This window comes from Cyanistes caeruleus, chromosome 4 (genome assembly GCF_971803275.1).
Source record: "Cyanistes caeruleus chromosome 4, bCyaCae1.hap1.1, whole genome shotgun sequence".
NCBI classification, from domain to species: Eukaryota; Metazoa; Chordata; class Aves; order Passeriformes; family Paridae; genus Cyanistes; species Cyanistes caeruleus.
The window spans coordinates 33,338,180-33,363,272 of record NC_141704.1 but is presented as its reverse complement, the minus strand read 5'-3'; the positions used below and the strand labels follow the sequence as shown (position 1 = coordinate 33,363,272).

Genomic DNA, 25,093 nt, shown 5'->3' with positions numbered 1-25,093 from the left:
ATACTGATTGTATTGAATACACCTGCTGTTGAAGATAAACTTTCCACAGAAAGTTGCATTATCATAATTACATATTAGAAATTCACTTATTTTATCTCAAACTGTATCTTAACTTCAAGTACTTTGCATGCTGGCCGTAACACATCTTGAATGTATAACAAAGGTTCTGTCCCTTTTTTCTGAGTAGTAATTCTCACCATATTCCCTCTGCCACCAACATGCCCTCACCTGAGTTGGCTGGGCTCACCATGTTTGACTGATCCCACAATCCTATGCACACATCATCGGAAATTCCAAAAGCATCAAGCTCTTTATTTAATGAAGCAAGCAGCTAATGTGCAGCTCAAAATCACAAGATGAAATGCTACTAGAGATAGCATTTTATATTTATTATATAGTTATGTAAGAATTATGCTATATAGATAGCTATTTTTCTTAATCAAAGGTAAAAACTGCACATGATACAAGATCTCTGATGCTTCAGTAAGAGCTATCCAAATCCAAGATTCCTTCAAAAATCACAGTAGCAAATTTTCTTCAAGTATTTACCTGGCTGTGCCTGCATGCGATTCATCATCTGGTTTGGCACATTGGCACGTATCAGGGTTGGGTCAGGAAGAGGACCATCTGGGAAAAAAGACATTGAAATAAGATAGTGTTATTCAGAAGACCACCAGGATTTATCCACCAAACATTTTAGTGAGAATTACACATTAAAACTCATGTACAAAGAAAGTAAATGTATACAGTAACTAAACATTATTAAAGAGTCCTCGAAGTGAGAGGCAAACTCAAGAACCTCCTTGAAAATAGAAGTACATCCCAGTGACAGAAATATCCTTTGACTTAGAATCAGCTTTCAGCCACTGGGACAAATTTGAAGTATGTTATCAAGGTATAACAATAAACAATAGCTCACAAACAAGTCAGGTACCCATGAAAGCTAAATAGTCACCAGGCTACTGAAATGACAGTACAGGATTTCCCACACCAGGTAATCAGTGACCCAAAGCTTCTTACTTGCAGACATTCCTGGCTGTGGCTGTCCCATATTGGGCCCTTGATTCATAGGAGCTTGTGGCATGCCTGGAGCATTTGGGATCATATTTTGCTTTTGCAGCCTGGTTCTTCGTTTCTCCTCCAGCTCCTTCTGAATCTTGTAGATCTTCTCTGCTAGCAAGTGATAGTACTCAGCCTGTTGTGGAGGAATAAAAGCCAAGAAAGGAGATGAGACACACATTAAGAAAAGGCAACTGGTCCCAGTGATTTGAACTTGCAAAGTGGCCTTACAGACACATTTTGGCTTGGGGTGGGAGGTGGTCTTCCCCTTTGCAGGGACTGTCAGACAGACAGGAGGGGGCAAAAGGGGCACTGCTAAGGGCACTGTTCTCAACTATTAGAACACCAGATATTTCTCTTCTTGTGTCCAACACTTCTCTGGGACAATCACAGTGAAGAGCTTCAACATTGCTTTTGGGGGACTATGACAAGTCTCAGGCACAGTACATCTCAACTCCCAGCACACCCAGTGAGCAGCCCTCAACTGGCTGGTTCCTAGACTCCATCCAGCAGCCCCTGAACATTTGTTTCCTGAGCCTGGGAGTCCCTATTCCTCTTCCTCCCCAGTCACTACAGGATCAAGGTAGAAATACACACAACCAGACAACAGGGGATGGCATCTCACCCTGCTGTTTGCTGATTCATACATGTCCCCTTCCACTTTCCGAGCATATGCCACCAGATTCTCCATACGCCGATCCTTCAGTGCTGCAGGGTCAGGAGTAGGAAATATGGCTTGGACTCTGAGTAGGAAGAAAAAAATATTAAAGAAGTGCATGCAAATGATTAGAATGTTCCCAAAACAGCATTAAACCCAGTGGTTTGAACACTAAGCAGCAAGTAAATCTGCTGACAGACTGCAGCTACTGCTACTCTTCCAGGGGCAGTAGATGTTGTAGATGGCTTGAGCATGGAGTGGGAAACTTCCAAGACAACAGTCCCAAACCAGCACAGCTTCATCTTTCCGGCTTCTGCTTTCCCTTCTCATGCATTCTGACAAAATTCACCCCCTGGCCTTCTAGTTTTGCAAGTCAGGCTTCCTTCTGCAACCCCTTCTGCAACCCCTCTGCCTCCAATACACCTCTGCTCTGGGGCAGCAGCTCACCTAACAGGAGGCTGTTTTGATATTAGCTACTCACAATTTGTGAACAAGGTGGTTTCGGAGATCCTGAGTAATGTCTTCATGCCACTGCTTTCGAATTCCAGTATTGGATGGTTGAGCTGTTGGCATGGCTCCCAAACTGGCAACATTGGCGCTTTCACTCATCATGGGGCTTCAAAAACAGAGCAAGAATTGAGTGCAAAAGTCTAGCCCCAGCTTAATCATCTTACAGTCATAGCCTCTTTTAGAATAATGTTAGGACAAAGTGCTAGTTCAGCCATTCCCTAATCAATGGACAAACTGCAGAAATAGCTGCACACACACACACCAAACAACGCCATGAAACAGTACATGCTGTTCTACCCAAGGACTTGGAAAACTGCAACAAAAGATGCAAAATCCAAAGGGAGAGATAGCCATCAATGGCATTTACTCCACTGTTTATGCAAGAAGTGCCATGAGAGCAAAACAAAATCACTGGGGGACTTCAAAGGATTCAACTTACTTTTGAGAATTCATGGTTGAATGTAACATTGAGTCAGGCAGCAGATTAGGGGGTTGGACCCCTACTCCTCCATTCACTCCCATTGGATTTGCACCTAGAAAACAGAAGAATACAGAAAAAATTAAAAGCCCATTTACCACACAAAATCAGTAACTCTTAATAATCAATAACAAGGGTTTCGACTTTCAAGTACTTGGACTTTTGTGAAGGGAATTTAATTACCTATTGCTCTCTTCACCCTCTTTCTTTTACAAACTTAGAAAAAGCCTGAGGCACAACACTGGTGACCTCCAAGTGAAGCATTAACCCCATTACTCCTCTGCACATCCTCCTGAACTTATCAACAAACAAGTGATTTCAATTTGCTGCAAATATTATGTTCTGTGATTCTCTAATGAAAGACTCCAACCACTTCTATTTTTTTGTTTAGAAGCAGTTGGACTTTTTTTTTCATTCAGAATCTTAGGATATATATTCACAAAGGCTTCAAAAACTTAAACCTTCAGCTACCACCTACATCAGACAAGGTCCCTTCTCACCCACTCCATATTTAATGATCCTACAACTACGAGGTTTGTAAGAAGGAAATCTGACAGTCCTTTGCAGGAAACACCTGCAATTTGTTGCATAACAAAATCTGATTTTCTGAATCATACCAGATTTTAATCACCATAAAAATTTCTTATCTTCTTCACAAACTACAGTTACTTCTCAATTAGTAAAGAAAAACTCGGCATATTTCTGTCTGGAGCTTCCAAACAGATCAAGTAGCATGAAACCAAACAGCAAATAGCATAAAAGCCATGACCAAGCTTCACATGTATTTAGAACATTTGAATCACACAGAATCTGTATTTCAAGCAAAATTACACACTGCATACAGGAGAAAACCACAGAAGAGAACTCTATCAAGCCTGATACCTAATATTACAACCAAGTATTTAACAGATTTTTCATAAATCTGTTCCAAATCTCCCTTCCTTTAGTCCTTTTCTTTTTCCCAAATCCACTTTGCCATCTGAAAGCACACTGGCATGCAAGACAATAGTCAACCTTTACCTTAACTCTCCCCTTTTCAATTGTCAAAATTGTCCTCTATTTGTTTGAGCTACTTAGGACTGCAGCTTTTCACATAGCAGTCCTCACCAAATCCCGCTGTCTCTCCTAAACTAGCCCTGCTGTGTTGTAGGCCATGACCTGGTAATTCCTATCTCACCTGTTGTAATTTCCTCCTTAGCCACCCACTCCTAATAAGGAAGCAAGAGTCAAAAGTCTACACTCTCCATGCTTGTCTTTTTTACATTAAGCTGTAGTTCTCCAAACTCCAAGAGTTTTTTCAATCCCATTTCACTGGATTTTCTTAGCAATTGTGCAAAGAATGCCCACTGTTCTGCAAGGAATGCACAGGCAAAACACTGCTTATAAGTAATTACATACATAAAAAAATAGGAATCATTTTGCTTCAAAAAAGACTCTAAGGCACAATAGAAAATAATATTATTTTAACCTAACTGTTTTAAGGCTAAGCTCTCACGACCCTTGACCTTTCCTCTGTTTTTACACACTGGAAGGTAAAGTTCTAGCAAGTCATGTAATCTATGAGGGCCAGTCATCTCATTAACAAGTCTACTCTACCCAGCAGCCTTTTCCTGAGTAACTCAGGAGCAGCATTCCCTTTGCAAAGTAGCAGTTGGTTTCAGGCTGCGGTCTGTGTGTTTCTGCACCAATGTCTCATTCTGCACACAAGCTTGTCATGGGACGCGTAGGCACGATCACTGCAATCCCATACAAGCTTGTGATAAATCACTACCAGCTCTTCTTTCCTTTTCCACTGAAAAAGCCACATCTACTTATGCAATTCAAGCAAACAGCTAAGAGTGAGAAAAAGTCCTGTGATGTAATCTCAAAACATCTAACTTAGATTTGGTAGTTAAAGATGACTTCATTTGACACCATTGATAGCCAGGTTCCAATTAACTGCACTTGAATTGAAATTCTTACCTAGTCCTACAATGTTGCTATAAGCCACCTAGACAATTTAGAGCTATGTGAGATCACTGACAGGATTTGGGGAGGATGTCAGTTATTTCCTATTTTTCATTTTTTAAACAAACTTTACCTATCTGAGATATAAATGTAAAATGCTGCACTCTGAGTGACAGGGAAGTACACCTGAATGCTGGCATTCCAATGGCTGCATATCCAATTAAAAACTCCCCAGTAGCCTGAGACTTGCATTACAGTACAATCATAAAGCAGGGAAAAAAAAAAAAAGAAAAATAGAAAACAAAAAGGGGGGGAAAAAGGGGAAAAAAAAAAAAGTCTTGGAAAATTATCATTTTTCCAAAGAAACTAGTTTTTCCAGAGAACTTGTTTACCAGGAGAAGGCACCTGGGCCCTCTAATGTTCCACTCAGTAACTTGCTATTTCAAATCTAAAATATCGCAAAGCCCTACCTTTTGCAAATTAACTAGCAGTATTAAGCTAGTAGGTTGAGAAAATTTGCATTAGATGTAGCATGGGGAAGTTGCCTGAAGTTTGCATTTTAACACTAACAGATAAACTTACTCATAGGATTCATAGGGCGCAGACCCTGGGGTGACTGTCCCTGTTGTTGATTCTTCACTTGAGCCTGGGGCTGTGTCTGCATCTGGTTCCCTTGATAGGTCAGTCCGAGGGCTGCGTAGGCTCTCTCGATGGAGCTGGGGTCTATCTGACTGGTAGTGTTGATGCTGGGCGTTGTCTGCTGCCCCACGCCCACAGAGCCGGTATTGGCAAGTCCTACTGCAGCTCCGCCCAGCAGCGCTGCGAGAGACACACGGAGTTAGTGAGGAGAGCAGAAGGCGGCCAGAGAGGCCCCACCAATACAGGGACAGACAAAAAGTGCACTGGCTGCTCAGAGTTGAAGCATCTCCTTCTGGAAGCATGCAGGGAACAGATCTGAAAAATCTGTCACGAAACAGAGAGACAAATTTTGACCCAACCAGCCAATCCAACATGTTGTTTTCCCTTTGGGCTGCTCAGAGGAAATCCCACTCTTAAGTATTTAGGACACATCTGCTTGCTTCAAACTGAAAACAGAGGCATACCATGTCACAGAGGCTAAAGGCAGAAATGTACATACAGCTTTCCACCAGCCATTGCAATGCCTTTTCTGCCCTTTTTGGTTTTTTTTTTAGTTTTCTTAAGCCAAGAAATAGCTCACATTAGCTGTGAGAAGAACCTAAAACAACATTAAAGTAGGGAGGAAAACATCCCCATACAGGTAACACAGTGACAAAAATCTTGCCAAACATTTTGTCAGGGAGACCAAGAGGACACAAAGAGAAAGGGAAAGTGACATCTGATGAAAACAAAGAACGAAGACAGAACCAAGTATCAGGGCTAAAATGACACAATGTGCGTGTGTGTGCACATCTGTCTCCAGAAACTATCCAGCTGGAAGAAGCAGTAATGAAAAGCCAAGCATTTGGTTGAGAGAGCTACGATTTGTTCACCCTTACCACTCTCTTGATAGAAAAATACAATAAAGTTAGAAAGCTTTCATAAACACTAGCAATCAGAGCCAGAAAAATACTCTGAGATTAAAACAAGAGAAAAATCACATTAACATGTTCCCAGGTTTGAGAGCATCACCGCTACCATATGGGTGCAAAAAAGTTTAACTCCAAACATGCATTTTATGGTTTATTCAACGCACAGAATTCCCCAGTAGACTTACATTGCTGATTTCTTTTGTCCCCAGCATTTTTGAGAGGCAAACATACAGGACAATCATGTCTTGTACAATTCTTCCAGTGTGAGATGATTTGTCGGGAAGATGCGCAATGTGCCACTGAGAAAAAGAAGGAATGGAAAAGCATTTACAAACTGCTGCCAGTCTCTCCACGTGGTCATCACAAGCTGGGTAGAGAGTGGCATTTTCTCTCAGGGCACACATCTATATCAACACAAGTCAATAAAGTATTATTTGAAATAGTTCAGCACTAATTAGACCTGAAAATGTAGCCAGATTTCTTCTTGGACTATTGGCTCAACCAAAGCCTACTCAAAAACCCTACATGATACACCCAAGCTTATGTCTCCGTGGCTTGAAGGATAGCTCCATCTAGCTCAGGTATCAGGGCAGACTGTGCCAAGCAACTGGGATATTAACAACTGGCACAATCCAGATGAGCCAAGGCTACCAAAAAGGGAGATTACATTTTAGTAGGACAGAGAGAGATTGCAAGTGCCAGCAGCAGTCAAATTTATGGCTTGGTATTGTTTGGGATTCATCTCTTCAGTTTAAGGAAGACAGGTAGACTCCTATTTGCAGATTCCTGGTTTGTGTCTACCTTTTTTTAAAGGCAGAATCCAAAAGATTTTACAGTGACTTACGAAGTTAAGCAAAAGATTTTTACTCATCTCTTTGTCGTATCTTGTCCCCTCTAACTTCCCTAAACTTTAGAGGCTCAGAAGTTGCTTACAATTCCCTGTCTTAAGCAAATAAGACAGAATTTCTCAAACTTATTTCCCAAGTCACTCACCAGTCCATCTCTTTCTAGGAGCCCTTCTCCTCCCTCAAATGTTGACCTCATATACATAACCACTCCCCCACTTACCTTGGCAAGATTTGCCAGCCTGACAGTGTGTCATGTGGTTCAAGACATTCTTCATGGTTCGGCAATGCGGGAGGTTGCACTGTCGCACCTCCCCGTTGGCCTGTTCTCGACGCTGACACTTGTGAGCATGTAAGAGGAGAACGAGTTGCTGCTGAATGAGTTTGCGCTTTTCTGGATCTGCTGTCGGTGCTCCAGACCCCATTCCTTGAGAAGCTGCTGGCCCCATCCCAGCTTGCTGCACCTGGGGAGCCTGCTGCTGGCCCTGAAGAAGTTGAAAAAGAAATTCCTGGAAATAAATCTATTTTTGAAAATAATTCATCTGGCAAGTAAACAGCAACACAAGAAGAAGTCCAATAAGAGAAACAACTATTACTACATTCTCTGATTAAGGAAACAGCCCACCTATGTGTAGTTCTGGAGGACTCACTAAAAATGTCCCTTAGCAACAGTCCTGGCAATTCGCTTGCCAGCCACAATTTCCTCCCCATATCACTCTATTAGTCCTAGCTCTTGCCTTATCAATGTCCAGCAGACCTTTGCACAGGCTCACAGGTTAATTTGCAGTGCTAGACCAACCAGAAAATATTAATAGCATTTAGATCTCAAATCTCCTAATTTTGGAGGCTAAAAAGTTGCATCCACAATTCTTGCAGTAATGGAAGAAAGCACATTTTAGAAATAATAGGGCTTTCCCTCTCAGTATGTGGTGTCTCAAGTTGACTGCTCCTAGAAAGGGAGAAGGAAAGGGAAGTTCTGTGAAGCTTTTAACCTTTTTCCATCAGCAGACTTGCACACAGGCATTCAAAACAAGCATCTCCTAGTGTCTGCTAGAGATGAAGCACAACTTCAGGATAATAAACACCACAGAACTAATGTCAGGTATGGCAACATCTAGTTTGTCTTCTCTGTTACTGTTTATTTGTTCAGAACTCTGTGTTCATTTCAGGTGACATTTGAGGAATACTCAAATAAGAGAGGCTGAGGTACTCTGTGTTGCCTATATCACTTCATTTCAACAGACTCCAGTTTCTAATTGACTCTCAAAGGTTCTACAAGATGATTCTGGAGATCTCCAGATCTTCAGATCCAGCTACCAGTATTTCTAAACCCCAGTTCTCCCATAGCACCTGACTACCAGCATTAACCCTTCATTTTACAAGGCGACTTCACTACAATTAAGTTGGGCTCTCAGGGTCTGTGCATGCTCCAATATCCAAATATTCACAGCCTGGCATTCTAAACAACAACTGAGACAGCAACAACTTCAAGTTCCTACGTTCAGCTGGGTACCAGTTCAAAAGAGTTATATGCTCTGCACTGAACACAAACTTGACAGCTGGGGTTCTGAACAAGTTTTGGCTGCTTTTTTACTGATTCATATAACCAACTGCTTTGCTCATCTTCCAATGTTTCATGCTCAACTTAAAAAAAAATTAAATAAAACTCACAGGATGCAGCTCTTTTTAATTTAAAGGCACTAAAGTTAACTAGAAATGGTTTTTCAGCAACAGTTAGTAAGATAAATAGATGGACCCTCCCAGGGGGTGTGTGGGAGTGAAATTTGAAGCAGAGAGAAACACCAGCTATATTCAGAAACATGAATTTGTTTTTTAAATAAATAAATAAATAAATATAGGGGAAAAAAACCTGTAAGAAATGTTGCATGTCATGCCCCTAACAAATTTAACTTTGAAAATGAGGCATCAGCATTAAGCTCAAGCCAGGGAATCCAATATTAAGGCATGTGGTGAGGCACTGGCATTTACAAGCTTGGGCGATCCATTTTTCCCACCGTTCTTACTTCCCTTTTCCTTAAGTCCTGCTGTAATAAGAGTGGAGGTAAAGGGACAGGCTATCAAGGTATCCCAGTTGCCAGGGAATCACCTTCAGCATCAGGACTGTTGTGCATGTTCGTAAAATTCACAAGAATGAACACACAGCTGGGATTTCTAAGCCCTATCATAGGCAATATCTGTTGGAGAAGGGACACTTCTCTTTCCCAAAAAGCATCAGCAAGTACAAGCAGGAAAACAATTCTCCAGACAGAGATACTCTGAGGAGAAGGGGCCCAAGACAGCAACAGCATAGGAAAGGATGGGATAGGAGAACAGAGGTGTCCAAATAGGTTGCAAAGCTCATTTCAGTTAAGGAGCTCCATTTCACTTTCCCTGTTAACAGGGTTTGAAGGCCAAAGAGTGGAGATGCAGTTTATTAACACAGAAGGCACAACTCGGCCCTCTCCTGCATATCAGTCTTTGGGGTTGAAACAAGTGCATTCTTTGTGGACTCCAAGCACAAATTCACATAGGGTATGACAGCTGCAAAAAACTTATAATGTGCCAAGACCAGAGCATATTGCTCCTCTTTACCACAACATTTTCTGAATACACCTTTCATTCTACTTACCATATTAGGCATTCCTGCTCCAGGAACTGGCTTCTTGTCCATTGGAAACTGTGGTAAGCTATTCTGCAGTCCAGCTTTATTCTGCATTGGAGGACCAAGTCCACTGGCTCCAATCTGCTGCCCAGTATTTTGACTATAGGGCTGGCCATAAGGGCTAGGATTGTTCATCATTCCCATCTAGGAATTAAAATGATAAGGTGTTTAAGTCAGATAGTTTAAATTCACAATGTAAAAGGCAAATTTATACTTCAGAGAAGCAAGAACAGCCATGGCTGCAATGCAATATTGATACACATGCTTCCCCTGCTCCTTCATGTTCATAGATTTACCCATCACACAACAAACTCTTCAACTAGACAGGTCCTGTAAACACAAAAAAGCTAATTTAGCAATCTTTGAACCTGACTGGACAGAAGTGGTCTGATTATTTTTTTATAAAATATTTGGTTCAATAGATTTCTCATTTCACCTTTCTGAATCACAGATTTGTACAATGGACTACATAATTCTTCCAGACTTGAGTTCTCCCCCTGTATTTGTGCAGACTCTAAATGGAGACAAATACCATCTTCATTCATATCAGCAGAGTTTATCCCAAAAACATCCTACTAGCACTCCCACAGCTCCTCTCCTGACAGGCATAACAGTGCATGCCTGCATTATCAGTACACAACCATTTTCAATTTAAGGATACACCACAGTCATAGGTAACACCTCACAGTCACACCAACTCATTTGCAGTACTAGAGGTCAAAGGAGAGGACAGATAGGAAGTCTGCAAACGAAACAAATCTACTGAACCATTCACCCACAGGGGAAATAGATTAATGTTTCATACAAGCCATATTCAACAGTTCTAGCATACCAGAATACCATTTGTTGTCTTGGAATGCCCAGAACCTAAAGAACAAGGAGCAATTTTGCCAATAAAGTTGTTGTCCCCTGACATTTTTTTTCCATTCCTTGCATTCCCATTTATTTTCCATGGGAAATTTGGCCTTCTAGGACCAAAAGAACTAGACAGAGGACCAGAAAAACTGGAGATTTTCATTAAGATTACCACATTCTCACCATTACTCAGGCAGGATCCTCAAGGAGCCATAACTCAAAAAGGCACAAAAATACTTTAAAGAGCAGTGTTGTTTCAACTTACATTAGCATTTGACTAGACAATGTCCAGTCTCCTTGATGCTCTTTGGTTCAAAGCATTTTCCTGCATTCAAAGAAGAACTTAACTCCTATGGCAGGCTTGTTTCTAATCACTTCTACATTTATTCTTAAAGCATCCTCCCCTAGGAGAAACACCTTGTTTCTGCTCACCGAGCTTCTTCAACCTGCACTAGAAGTAACCAACATGCCCTGAGATTACCTGCAATTACTCACACTTCCCGTTCTCAGGCTCTAACAGCCTCCAATCCATCATAATAGCCTTCAGTTTGCATTTACAAAATAAGGCTGGATCAAACTCAAGCTACAGGAAAAGGAATACAAAATTCGCTAAAGAACCTGCCACTTTAGACATCTGATATGCACAAGTGAATTCACTTGAGGACAGCCCCCCTCCTCCACACATAAGCAATAACCATAATCACACAGCAGTAATTCATTAGAGAGCAATGAAAAGAATCTCTGCACATGGCAGACAAACAAACTATGTAATGATCAAGCAGAACTGAAAGCCTTCCTTCCCACTGCCATGTCTCGACCACAATGAATACCTCAATGGTGACCAATGAAGCAGCTGCTGCCAAAACCAGGACAGGTAAGACCTAGTCTTCCTTCTTCTCCCTCAGAAGACTCGTAAGACCTTATGTGCAAGTTAAGCAGAAGGCAAAGGGAGAAGAATAGCATAAGGAGCCAGCAAACACACTTTCAGAAATATTCCCCATCGTCACAGCCATCTCAAATTGACAGACAGGTTTTCAAGGCTCAGTGAAGGCCTGACAGTGAGGATTAGTCCCTTTAGAAAAAAAGATATGTTTTCCTGTAAGACAGCCCGATCCCCTTGAGGGGATCTCAAAACTCCAAGAGAGTTTTGAAAGCAAGGACATCCCCAAAACCATAAATTTCTGAGCAAAGCTTTACGTTCATTAACAATCACAGCTCCCAAAGTCAGTTGACACCTGAGAGCACACCAAAGCACAGACTATATGCTGGCTATCACTATCAGCCCCATTTGACTTCTGTAACTTATGCTGCTATCAGCCTTAAAAAACAAACCAAACAATTAAGAATTAAAGGCTGAAGGGCACATTTTCACAGCTTGGTGTTACAGGGAGAAATCAAGACACCCAATTCAAACAATTGGAGACTTCACAAACAGGTATCAAAGGGTTCAGAGTAACTGTGGCCTTGTGAGCCAGCTCTGTCCTGACTACAGGGTAAGAAACGCAAACCTAGACTTAAAAAAGACACTTCTGCTATGTCACTCAGAACAGCTTTCTAATAAAACTCACGGATGAGGTTTCACCAAGCCAATCAACATTTATATTTGCAACAAAGCTGAACACAAACTTTATGTGAAACTTCTGACTTTTTCAAATTACTCATCAAGTTGGCTCAGCACAAGGATCTCTGATGCTTTCTCAAGCATCAGCCATTGGCATTGTTTGGGATGCAAGACCAGTCCTCTCCAACAAGGCTCTCTCCACGGCAGAAACACAAGGCTCCCCTCCACCTCCACCCCACTGTGCCAAGGGACCTGGCAACAGAACACCACCTGCCCAGCTCAGCCTAGGTGTTCCTTACTGGGTAATATTCTCCCATTTTAGGTGGAGAGGCAAAGACCAGAGAAGCTCAGGCCAGGTTGACAGGCAAGCACACCAAACTGACTCAAAGCCAGACACTCAAGTAACACCTAAGATGCCAAAAACCAAATTCCTCAAGGTCTCCCTAAACAAATCAGCAGCCATTACTTGATCCAGGTGAGATTGACACCTGACAGATCTTCAGCTGAACCTCACAGCAATGTCCCCCAGTTCAGCCATCATAGACTAACCTGACAGCAACCAACTGCATGCATCTCTAGACTGAGTCAAGAGAAGGGTCATTTGGGAGATTCTCCACCTGGCACAAGGTGGCCTTGTGATCCTGCAAAAGAAGCAGGAGCATGCTCATGCTATTTGCTGTGACATGTTGAGAAACTTGAATAAAAGAAAACATGTAACAGTAAGAAAAGTATGGTCTCATGACTACAGAAGGAAGATCAAAATCCTGTATAATTTTATCAGTAGGCAACAACCAGGAAGACTGATGCACAGTCACTGAAGTTCATCAGCACATTAGTGATCTTTGGGAGGGGACAGATAAACAACCAAGTGCAGAAGAACCAGCTAAAGAAAGGTGGTGTTAGTACCACCGCATAAGAGAAGGCTTCATCTGCAATACAATGCAAAAACATACACGTCTTAATTAGAGCTACAAATCAGCAACTGCAACCTCTACTTACTCTTCCCCTAGCCACCACTTCCTCTGACTGCCCTTCCTACTTCATATTCATCCAAAGTTTTTCTTCCTCACCTCACAGCTTCCACTCAATTTCATCACGTATTCAAGAACTTGCACACAAGGAAGAACAGACAGAAATCAAATTGACAGTCAAGAAGAGGAAAACAAGGAAGATCAGAAAATGATGATAGGTGGTTAATAGAAAGCAAAGGTGATCTTAAATGATTCTACCTTTTATATACACAGTAGAAAACAACATGACTTGCCTGCATCCAGGGGAAGCAGGGGCTGTCAATATCAGAATGGTGAAAGGTGTGTATCTCTCACCACAGATGACATGAGTTCAGGAAACATCGTAGTTTACAAGCAGCATCAGACAGGGCTGTTCAGGTACTCCCCCAATCTATGAAGAGTAACTACAAAAGCAGAGGAAGTTCCCCAAGGTTTTGTTCTAATGCCATGAAACATATGCATCTTCAGTTCAGAGGAAGCTCAAGTGATTAACTCCACTTCTGGTTTTACTCTGGTTAATACCACAGAGTACAAATTGAAAATGAATACCTGCTACCGGTATGCACCCAGACATTGCAAATATTCTATTGTTTCTCTGTAAGAACAACTGTGTCATTTACATTCTACATTCTATTCTGTCTAATTTACATTTCTACATTTGAAAGACAGCTAGATATCTGCAGTAGTACTGAACCATGACCAGCTTTTAGATTTGCAAAGATAATCATAAGTGTGGAAAAGTAAACAAATAGAATGAAGTTTTAATAACATTCTTTCAAAGAATCCAGTATCACAGCATCAACTATGTATATATCTATCAGGGAAACTGCAGTGCATGGACTAGTTTAAGGCTATACTGATAATATCTAGTATCTTTCCATATCCACAGGTTCACAAGTGAAAGTTAATTAATTTTACCCAAACAGGAAATTTAGTTTTAGTAAATTCCAGCTGTGTATTTAAAAACAAGAATTTACTGTACATCACTTCCTAGTGTCATTCTACTGAATTGTAGAGCATTACTGAACTCAAGCATACCCTAACTACATTTTGCCAGTGGTGTTTGCTGCATTCCTTCCAAGGACTGCTATTGATTATTATTCTTTGCACTTAACTGCACAGTATTTTAAGATGCCTATTTCAGGATACCAGCATTATGTCACCGCTATTTCTGCAAGAAACTCCCCATGCCACTCCAGAAACTTAGACTCCAAGTCTTCACTGTTTCATTTTTCCCTCATAAACAAATATTCCTCTCTTACTCTGGTATACAGTGAGCAGTTATTCTTTTTTTCACCTTGGTTTACCAAAGAAGAGAAAGACAAGGACTGGAACTCACACTACCCTTTGAACAGATTAATGTACTTGATCATACAATATGCTTAGTAACAGACTCTCAACAGTATGGATACACTTACTGTTGAATTCAATAGCTACTGAAAAAAGAAAGGCAACCAAGAACACTTACCACCTAACTAAAATGAGAGACTGAATATGCTAACAACTAAGGAATATATGATGTTTTTATTTTCTTAACCTAATTTCACAATTTGAGGGTGAAATCTTCAATCCCTTCAACTTTGAACAGAAATTTATTATTATGAAATTTCTTATTGTTCAGCTCAGAGGAAGTTAAGGAGATTCTGACAAATTATGTTTGTCTTTGTAAAATGTTAAACTGCTAAAGCAAATAACAGCAGACAGCTTTGTACTAACTGAAAGAGCAAACCAAGTCACAAAGAATTACTACTGGAAGTAAATGTTTCAAGTGAAACGCTCATATAGCAGATGTAGTAGTAATGCCCTTACTAATCTGAACTGCCTACACATCCACTTTGTTAGTGGAGTAAGGGAATTTCTTGAATCAGAGAGGAAATGTCAGTGACCTGAAGGTCAGGTCTAGCACTCTGTGGTAGAGCACTGCTATGACAAAAATGCATAGAGCAGCTCATACAGAAAATACCCTCCTCCCCTCATACAAGGCTGGACAGTTAAGACCCTAATGGGGCACTCTTAACAGAACCCAGTGGAAAAACAAAACAAAGGTTTTAACTAGATCAAATTCCAAATGAAGAATGGTTCAAAACCGGAAACATGAATCAGCTTTTAACAATTCAAGCTTTGTAATAAGTTACCTGCTCACATTTAAATCAAAGCTGTAAAACTATCTAGTGAAACAAAATGCCTGGAAAATACTTAAATGATGACAGAACCCAAGCATTACAAACAATTTCCAAAACACTATTTCAAGAGTAAAAGGCATGCCTGTTACCCTCTTAACTTGCACAAAACCAAGCACATAGAAAACAAAAAACTATCAAGAATTCAAAACTTGTTACAATTCCATCCCCTCCAAACTTCTAACACATCCTTTCAGGGTAGACTTTCACAGGCATTTTTATGCCTGAACTGTCACCAACGTAGGATTCACACCCCCCTCTGACAGGCAAGATCAACTGCTTTAAAAAATCCCCTCCCTAACACAGGGATACCAGCTTTCCAACCGATGAGCATGAAGTGGACCTGAAAAAAAATTGAAATTAATTTTTTTTAATGGCCACCTGAGTTTCAGTTTCAGTCAGGTTTAGTTTCTCAACACAGCCTGTCATGCAACTGGCACAGAGACAGCATCCAGAAAGAACTGCTCCTTCATATGTTGGTGACTGCTAACATCAGGACAGAAAACTACAGCATTTAACCACAGGATGGAAGCATCAGATTGTGACAGGACAAGTTTATGAATAGAAATAATTTACAGTGACATTTGGGATTTAAAGTCCTAAAAGTAACATGCACAACTAGAGAAGGTTGGAAGTACATAGATAATGAGCAAAGTGTTCCACTCTATTGCTAGTCAACGTTTTGGGAAGAGAGGAAGAAAATTTCAGTAACTCCACAGGATAACAGAACAAAGCAGAAACATAACTAATTTCACTTTTTCAAATTGACTAGCCCCTTGGAGATCATCTTTCCTGTTAGAAGAGCATAACATCCTCCCTCCCAATTACTCAACATCACAGCAAACCTAAGCTGTTCCATACAAACCATTGCACAAAAAACCTCTATTTCATTGAGAGAGAACTCTCTGAAGGAACTCTCCCATCACCTAAAGGGGATGCATTTGGCAAGCTAACACAAAGTTAAACAATCATAACCAAATCATCTCATCTGTTTTTTTTCCCTCCTACTGAAGGAGAGCTTCTGGATAATGCCCATTTTTTGCCGCAATGAAGGAAACCTACAGAAGTTATTAAACAAACTCCCACATTAACAGCAACACGCTACTGAATTTACCAATTAGAAAAACTGGCTTTTAAAAACACTTTGCTTAAGGCCCTCCGTTTTCATCTACTTTTGAAGATTTGTAGGTGGAAAAACCTAAAAGCAGATGGGTGGGGAGATAAAATGGTCAGACATTACTGTTGTAAGACTTTGCTAAGTCTACTGTATGAAGTGAAACACAGGCTCCCTGCCAACAACCAAACCAATTGAAGACATTCTGGAATTTCAGCCTCCATTTCAGACTGTTCTCTCTCATCCGACAGTTTCAACTCCTTTATGAGCACTATACCCACTATGCTTAACACCAAAAGTCTCAAGATTGTTTCATCAGTAATTTAAGACCCCTAAATATTTTTAACCAGTCTGGGACTATGAATTTCGTAGCAGAAGTTATTGTGTATTTGGTCTGAATATTTTCAAAAGCATAAAGTGTTCTTAATTTACATGTACAGAACTTTTGGAATTTACGTAAGGAAAGAAGACAATTTAATTTTAGACTAAATCAGTCAAAAGCTTGATTTTATGTCCTTTCTTTACTTTTAGATAAATTAGTTTATTATAGTGCATAACTCTACTTCAGCTCTGATAAGTAAGGATGAAGTTGCATTTCATCCAAACACTCAATATGTCAATTTTTGACCTCTGAAGATAGCTTTCTAAAGATCAAAATTTTTTTTTGATCAAGGAATAACGAATGAGGTGTTATATAATTCCAATGCAAGAATACTTCAAGCAGCTACATATTTCTTATCACTGTGAGCTGCATATAAAATTTTTACTTTAGTAATCAAGCTTTGAATTATTTTCCTATCAGGCAAAAATACCCGAAATGACCAGATCACAGAACCAACTCATTACTAAGCATGCATATATATATATATATATATATATATATATATATATATATATATATAAAATATAGCAACTAAGACCAAAGAATTTCACAATTAATGTTCACAAGACACAAAAGTAATTTCGCTTAATATATTAAAGCATGACAAAACTATCAATACACAGCATAATTTTAATGTACATTTCAAATACATTTATAGACTCTTACTTATCATTCCAAGTCCTCCAAGTGGACTTTAGGCATTTTGAGACAGATTTAGGTATTGCAAAGGAACTTAAAAAGAACTCTCCCCTCATTAGCCAAGAAACACAAAATACCCATTTAAAGTGAACTAAAACACTGAAGGGTTTTCTAGGCTTTTGACCAAAACACAAAAAAATGGAGAATACTGGAGAATTAATGGCTCCTACTCTAAGCTGCCTAACTGTGCATGACAAAAATTAAATTCAGACATCTTTTTGCTAGTTAAACCAGTAGGTCTTCTCTCATCATTTCAGTGACTTATGACAACAATTTTCTTCCAACCTGTTTTTAAAAATTTTAAAAAGCACATTTATTTCCCTCCTGGTATTAATTTCTTTTTTCCCAGCTTTCTGGTTTACTCTCCAATAGACAAAGCCACTGCAAATTTTAAAACTAGAACTGAGTCAGATTAAGAGTCTTAAGAACCCAACACATACAGTGAGTACATCAGTTAATTCAAACCTGCATGCACCTCTTGGCATCTGCTACAGCATGAACACTCAGCTGATCTCAGACAACAAATACTTGCAATAACTGTCCTACAGAAAAAAGCACCACAACATCTAAAATATCCTGATGGATTCCCATCACACTCACAATACCAGCATCACATTAGATGGAAAAATACAATTGAAGACAAACCATAAAACAGAATAAAATATAATTAAGTTACTTTTCAGTGTTATGGATAATCAGTATTGTCACAAGATTGCCAAAACAGGCTTTCTAATCTAGCCATAGTCTTGCTTTTTGTGCAAGATTCAATTTTTGCTTCCTATGGCCATCCCAAATTCCACTTTAGCACTTTATAAACTATTTAATCCATCATACAGGATTCTTAAAGAAAAAACCCTATAGACTCCACAGTGCAGAGGATTCATTTTACTAAACAAAGTAAACAATGAGGAAAAGTAATAAAATTTAGCATGTCTTACCTTGTTCATGGCTCCAGGCTGTGGCCCTCTAAGTCCAGCCTGCCCTCCCATTTGTGGAGTGCCTTGTTGCAGTGTCTCAGCCAACAAGTTGCCAGCACTGCCCATTCCCGGGTTTGGGTACGGCATATTGGGTCGTCCTCTGCCTGCTCCAATGGAACCGTTCATGACTTGCCCCTGCATCATCCCCTGTCCGTTGCCTGCTGCCAACATCCCAGGATTCATGCCAGCATTCATCCCTGTGTTCATTCCCATGCCAGGCTGGTTAACTGGGCTGTTCACTGTTGGCATCATTGCTGCTGTGGATTGAGCAGAAGGACCCTGGTTTGGTCCACTTGCGCCCATCGCCATACTGGGAGAAGTCAAGCCAGCCTGTGCCATAGGGCTTTTCACCATGCTGTTTAACATTCCCATTCCAGGACTATTTTGTTGGGTTTGACTGGCCATGCCTTGGCCAGGGCCACCAACCCCCATATTGAGATTTGGGGAGCTACCAGCCCGTAGAAGTTCAGACAGCTGCTTGTGTTTAGAGGCAGCATCTTGTGCCAGGCCAAGGCTGGTCTGCAGCTGATTAATGTCACCGCCATTGGTGAGTCCAAGTTCTGTGGAGCTGATTAGTTCATCTGGCAAGTCATGTTCCAGATCAAAGAGTGATCCAAAATCTGAAAAACAAAACAGATTGTGTATGAAGTCAGAGTAATTAACTGTCTTGAAGCTTCTACTTTTTAATTTCCAGTAACTAGCGAAACTTGACCTTTTAAATTTGAACAGAATTCCCTTATCAGTTGTTACCGAAAGCTATCTAATTCATCAAGATAAAAGTAATTCTAAACTTTATGGGGTCTAAACTAGAGAAAACCATTCTACAATCTGTGTTGAAAGATCACTGGATAACTCAGCCTATTATCTCTCAACTTGAGAATTTCAATAAGGGGGAAGTGAAAAATGCATATAGAAATCTCTGAGTTCGCCAGTGGAATTAAAGAGCAATTATGAAAAAGAATTAGCAGGTTGACAGGAAAACACTGCCTTTATAACTTTCACTAACCTCTGTCACTTTTGGAACAACAGTAATTAATACAGCAACATAATTTCTTAAAAAAGTTTTTTTTAAAAAAAGTTTATTTATTATTTATATTTGTTATTTATTTATTATTTATGAAATAATCAGTAGAAGTTTGGTTATAGGGTTTTATGTTGAATTTGGTTTTCTGGTGTTTGGTTTGGTTTCTTTTTTTTGGGTAGCTGTTTGTTTTTTTTATTCTTCCATATGCAGTCATCACCACCACTGAATTGCCTAATTTCATTGAAATTCAGTAAGCCGGTATCTTCCCACAACAACCACTGTCAAAAAACAAAGTAACCCTCCTTGCCACAAAGCTGTGAAAAACACCAGGATGAAAAAACGAGTTCCCATCTCAAGAGCCCATGAAAAGTAACTAAGTGGCGAAAGATTGCTACTTGGAATATATAGATACAAGAATATCACATTCCCAGTTCCCAGAATTGATTTTCTAAAAAGAACAAGAAGTTCGTATGTCTACTAGTACACACCTTGGTCTATTTTATCTACAGTAGTTAAACCAAAAATAACTTGGCAAGCTTATGGTTTCTGACATGCATTAATGACAACTTCCCTCTCCAAGTGAGAGAGGAGCTGGTGTGCTGTTCTCACCAACAACGAGTATCTGGTGAGGAATGCAAAGCTCAAATGCAGCCTTGGCTTCAGTAACCAGAAACAGAGGAGGTCAAGATCCAAACGGTCCAAATATTAGTGGAAAAGGACTACAGTTGAACAGCAAGTCAGAAAAGTTCATCAGCATTATGGATCTTCTCTTTACGTTTAAAATGTTTCGCATGATATTATATCCGAATTACCAAACACCTGGACTAAGAGAGTTCCTACAACTTCACAACCGTTATCAATCTGTAAGATTATGAGTTTAGAATTCTGAAAATAGGGTATGAGATTGGCAAGAATGCAAGTACATCACATCAGGGATTTTAACACTCCTTTTATACACTCTACATTACTACAAACCACCAGAGGCAGACTGAAAATTTCCATTAAAGAACTTTTAAACTATTAAAATCAGGTAGCCCATTCTTCATTGCCATTTATCTTGTGCTAGAAGTTGTGCTTTGCAAGACACACTATGGACTGATCATTCTTTTGCATGACTGGTATTTTTGAGGATTTAAAAGTGAAGGAACAATCAGAAGAATAAATCTTTGTCCAAGTTGTCTTTCATCTAAAATTATGAACTTAATGTTGTGTGTCAGTAGATTCATCTAAAAACACACCACACACCCCCCCATCTCCACAAAAAACACAGAACAAAAAACTAAAACCAACTTACAATGCTCAGTGTTTAAATTAAGTTTTAATGAACATGGGAAGAGTTAATGGAAGAGACCCTCAAATTAGAGATCCACAAACTGGAGAATACCATCAAAAAAACTTGATGACAGCTTAAATCAGCTTCCATTGGCACCTTAAGAAGCATGTTCAGACATGTTTCACAGACAACTGTTGAAACACTACATCCTGAAAACACCCTGCTAACACTCTGACAAAGAGCCCATGAGTGAGGAAGAAGTAAAAGATACTCAAGATCAGGAAACTCACAAACTAGTCTGTTGGCCTCAATGTTGAACAAACAAAACTGAAAACGAAAGTTAAGTGACTGGAAAAAACGTGACCCAGCACAAGGCCTGTACCGACAACATAACCACCATGGCAGCCCAGACACCTCCCCATCAGCACCCACACAGTCCAAGTTTTTGACTGTAGCTGAGCAAAGAATTTTTGCTCTTGAACAAAAGAACAAATAATTTTTGCTCTTGAACAACTTCCAGCACAGGGTAAGTCCTCGCTTCACCTTTCTTGAGTTCAGACCATTGCCTACAAAGCCCTTCACAAAACCAACTGTAAAGTGACTGGTAAATGTTTAAATATGAAAAACTAATTTGTTTATCAAATTACCACACAGTATTTTCTCAGGAAGACCCATACAGATGATTTCAGATGTAACACCACAAAGAGGCAGTGCAATTCTTGTTTTGAGAGACAAAGTTTTGATCATCTTGACTCACAAGAAAATATTAATCTGCTTCTCTGAAGACCTCACTCTTCTTGAAATTCTCCCTCTTCATAAATGAGTAGATAATTCCAGCTTTAAGGCTTACTTGCACACTACTAACTGGAGCATCCAGGTACAAGCTATCTGAGCTCCTTGGCCTGGTCATTTTGTGTCATCAGTGAACAGGAAGAAAAATGTCATAAAAACTGTAAGTGGCATTAATTCTTTTTATTAATGCCTTAAAACACAATGTAGCACCAACTACATTAACAAAACCCACCCCCAACCTGAAAATGGCTGTGAAATAATCCTAATTGGACTAGTTCTTTACATCAAAACATCTAGGACATTCCAATAAAACTTTCCACATAAAACTAACTTGCTAGGATTTTTTAATCCTGGAGAATATACTACAGACAATTAATTGCAAAAGATACTGTCAACTATTAAGAACGGTAAGTAGTAACTACCAAGAATGTAAGATTCTGGTGTGAGTTTGCTCTTTCTAGAAGCCTTGTCCAAAAATAAATCTTCAAAGTCTTCTTTAGCCAGTAGATAAAGAAAAAAAACTTTCAATTGTCTGATCAGCTATGAAAATAACATTTTTAGTCAACTGCTGGGAGGCAGAAATTTTCTGATACAGGACTGAAACAAAATCTCAGTGATCATAAAGATGAATAGAACCTTGTGTATAGCTAATAATTGCAATCCATTTCAGTCTTCTGCATAGAACTGGTGACCTAAGGGCCACTGTAGAGAGTTCTACCTATCACCAAGCCATAAACAGTCAAGGCTGGGCCAGGCAGCTCACAAACCATGTGAAAACAAGATCATATATACTCACACAAGAGCCAAAGACATAGTTTAAGACAATGGTGAGAAGGATTCAGAGAACCAGTTGACTTTCCAGTACACTGAACTCACTGCTACTCTTGCAATCTGTTTCATTAATATGCACAAAGATTTCTTGCTAACAAAATCAAGCTTGTGGGCAGGCAGTGGAGGAAGATCAGTGCTGCAAAGGTTTGTCCACCTGATTCATCATCTCTAGAGATCCTGACACAAAGAAAATTGGGATGTAACAGAACAGACATTATCTGGCCTAAAGCCCAAAACCATCCAGTAATACACTGGAAGGAAGTGGTAGTGGTAAAGCTAAATCCTGATCTCAGTAAAGCGGCACAGAGCAATTCCCCATTATGCTGTTCACGGTATTGTTAGCGTATTTCTTTCTCCAGGTAAAACGAACATACAGAATAGATTGGTGCTGCCACCCAAGAGGCAAAGAAAACAAAGCCTCCTCCAAACAACATCTAAGTGGTAGATCCAAAAGTCTTACCCTGTGATCATCTCAACATGCAAAGGTATAATGCCATTTAGGAACTGTACCACTACTGAACACTTAGCAAGTCTTTAGGGGAAAAAAAAAAAAAAAAAGAGTCATGAAAGTCTGATCTAACTTGCCCTGGCTACATTAGATCTGTAGTGAGAAAATCAGAAAAGACAGTAGAAACAGGTCCATCTCTATCAGAGGCAGTTCAGCTAGACTGGATTAAATGTGCCCTAAACTGTGAGAAGGCAACTTCAAAAATCAGTGTACTAACTTGCATTGCATGCTATGGACTGTCTTCTTGATTCTGGATTCTACTTCTAAAAGTCTGCCTTTAACAATATCAAATCTGCAAAATGCAAGGAAACTTCCAGCCTGGGTTGAAAAGCCATCTGGCACCAAAATGGACTTTAAACTAATACATATGCAGAGTGTGCAATCAAAATCCTTAAGTCAATAAGACTTCAGAGTCTTATCAAGTGATCAATTTTCAAATTAGCTACAAAGTATTTATTTCAAGTTAGTTTTACTGCAAGAGCACCTGGTAGCACCAGTGATGCAACAGCTCTCAAAGCAGGCAATGCAGCAATTTATGACAGTGCTTACAAAGCAGGGAAAATATATCAATACTAACTACTTAGCAAGGAAATCAACACGTGTTCAGGTGGCACATATGAGTTTCTTTTACATGCTTTATAGACTACAGTCAGGATTCCATCATTTTCTCATTTCTGGATTAAGAGAACAGACCTTTACTCACCTTCCAGAATAAAACAGGAATTGCTGTCTGTATGCAAACTATCTGGTCCTAGCAAATAGGCTGCAGTGAACAATACTAGTTTTCTAGGAACTTCCCCACGTGCTACAAAATAGCAACATTTTATTCTCACAGGTATGAACCCTCAGACTCAAGCCATTACAGCATTCAGTCTTGAGAAGAGCTGGTACAAGCTGAAGGAAAAGCATCACGTGTGATCAGCCATACCTCAAGAACCCTGCACAGCAGATAGGTCAGACAGCTACAGACTCCTGAGCCTACCTCTGCCAGACCAGCAAAGAGGTAAGAAATTCAACCAGCTCCTGTTCCTGTTTCCCATGTAGTATATTCCAGAGGCACACCACCTTAGAAAGCTGCTGAACACACCTTTTTACACAAATGTTTCTGAAGCCCAAGAACCTCTTCGTGGATCAACTTCTATCACAGTCATTGGGTTCACTATGAAACAAGCAGACAGGACACTGAATACAAAGCATGCATGTTACAGGGTTGACAGGAACTGCAGATGATGTTGGACCACATGGAAAACAACACCTTTGTCATGCTTTCAGACAAAGAATGACAATAAGGTGCTGAGGTCAGTACCTTCCCTGCATGAGGACACAAAAGCTACCTATAACTGAACAGGGCCTACAAGTAACAGAGAAAGTGCCCAGATGATCCCACCAGTATTCCAGAGAAATCAGCCATTCAGGTTTGCAGTCAAGCACCAGCATTACAGGCCCTAAAGCACACTGTCTGAAATGCCTTCAAAAACAAACAAACAAACAAAAAAACCCAGAACCAGAAAACCCCAAAAAAAAACCCACAAAAAAAACCCCCAAAATTCAAAACATAAAAACAAAAAAAGACAGAAGATAAGGAGACACAATAGGATAATCCTCAACTATCCATGAAAATTCAGAAGCAAAGGTGAAGCACAGACTTGCAACAAAGTGCTAATAAAGTCATCAATTCCCAAGGCCTCTACAATGACAGAAAATTAAGCTAGACAAGTCCAGGCAGTTTTATCAGGGAAGAAAAAAACCCAAACAAAAATCCACATGCTCAAGAAAGAAGCACACACCAACCTGGTAGGAACTTTGCTATATTGCACTTTGGAGATCAGACCATCAAATCCTTTAAAAGAGGGGACTTTTCATGTAGATCCTCTATGAAGCCACAATTACCCAATGATAACACAAGCTCTGTCAAAATGTTCTAACTTAGAATGTAGAATTAATTTAAATTCATCTACTGAACTGATTCAAAATGAAGGGGCAAAACAACCACATCAGCCTAACATATTAAGAGTCATCATTGCAGCTACTGCTTCCAAAATCTTCAGAGAGCACTCCCTCTAAAACCCTAATGGGAGGTGATCTCTTGCTCAACAGCAACTGAGAATTCGTGTTCTGTATTATGCTATTTGAGTAACAGTCTTCAGCATTAGACTTCAATGTTAATTCTGTTCCCTG

General features: G+C 39.8%; 1 protein-coding gene across 2 annotated transcripts in view; it reads right to left on the bottom strand.

Annotated features, from left to right (window-relative positions):
• EP300 (EP300 lysine acetyltransferase) overlaps nucleotides 1-25,093 on the bottom strand; it is a 62,814-nt gene that overhangs the window by 28,003 nt on the left and 9,718 nt on the right. For both annotated transcript variants that reach the window (XM_086885692.1, XM_023934761.2), the window contains 10 exons: nucleotides 18,449-19,107; nucleotides 9,677-9,853; nucleotides 7,271-7,532; nucleotides 6,388-6,501; nucleotides 5,235-5,471; nucleotides 2,667-2,760; nucleotides 2,199-2,333; nucleotides 1,685-1,802; nucleotides 1,021-1,195; nucleotides 550-627 (listed from right to left, as the gene is read on the bottom strand). In XM_086885692.1, coding sequence (XP_086741818.1) covers nucleotides 550-627; nucleotides 1,021-1,195; nucleotides 1,685-1,802; nucleotides 2,199-2,333; nucleotides 2,667-2,760; nucleotides 5,235-5,471; nucleotides 6,388-6,501; nucleotides 7,271-7,532; nucleotides 9,677-9,853; nucleotides 18,449-19,107 — 2,049 coding nt within the window. The remainder of the gene's footprint in view (nucleotides 1-549; nucleotides 628-1,020; nucleotides 1,196-1,684; nucleotides 1,803-2,198; nucleotides 2,334-2,666; nucleotides 2,761-5,234; nucleotides 5,472-6,387; nucleotides 6,502-7,270; nucleotides 7,533-9,676; nucleotides 9,854-18,448; nucleotides 19,108-25,093) is intronic.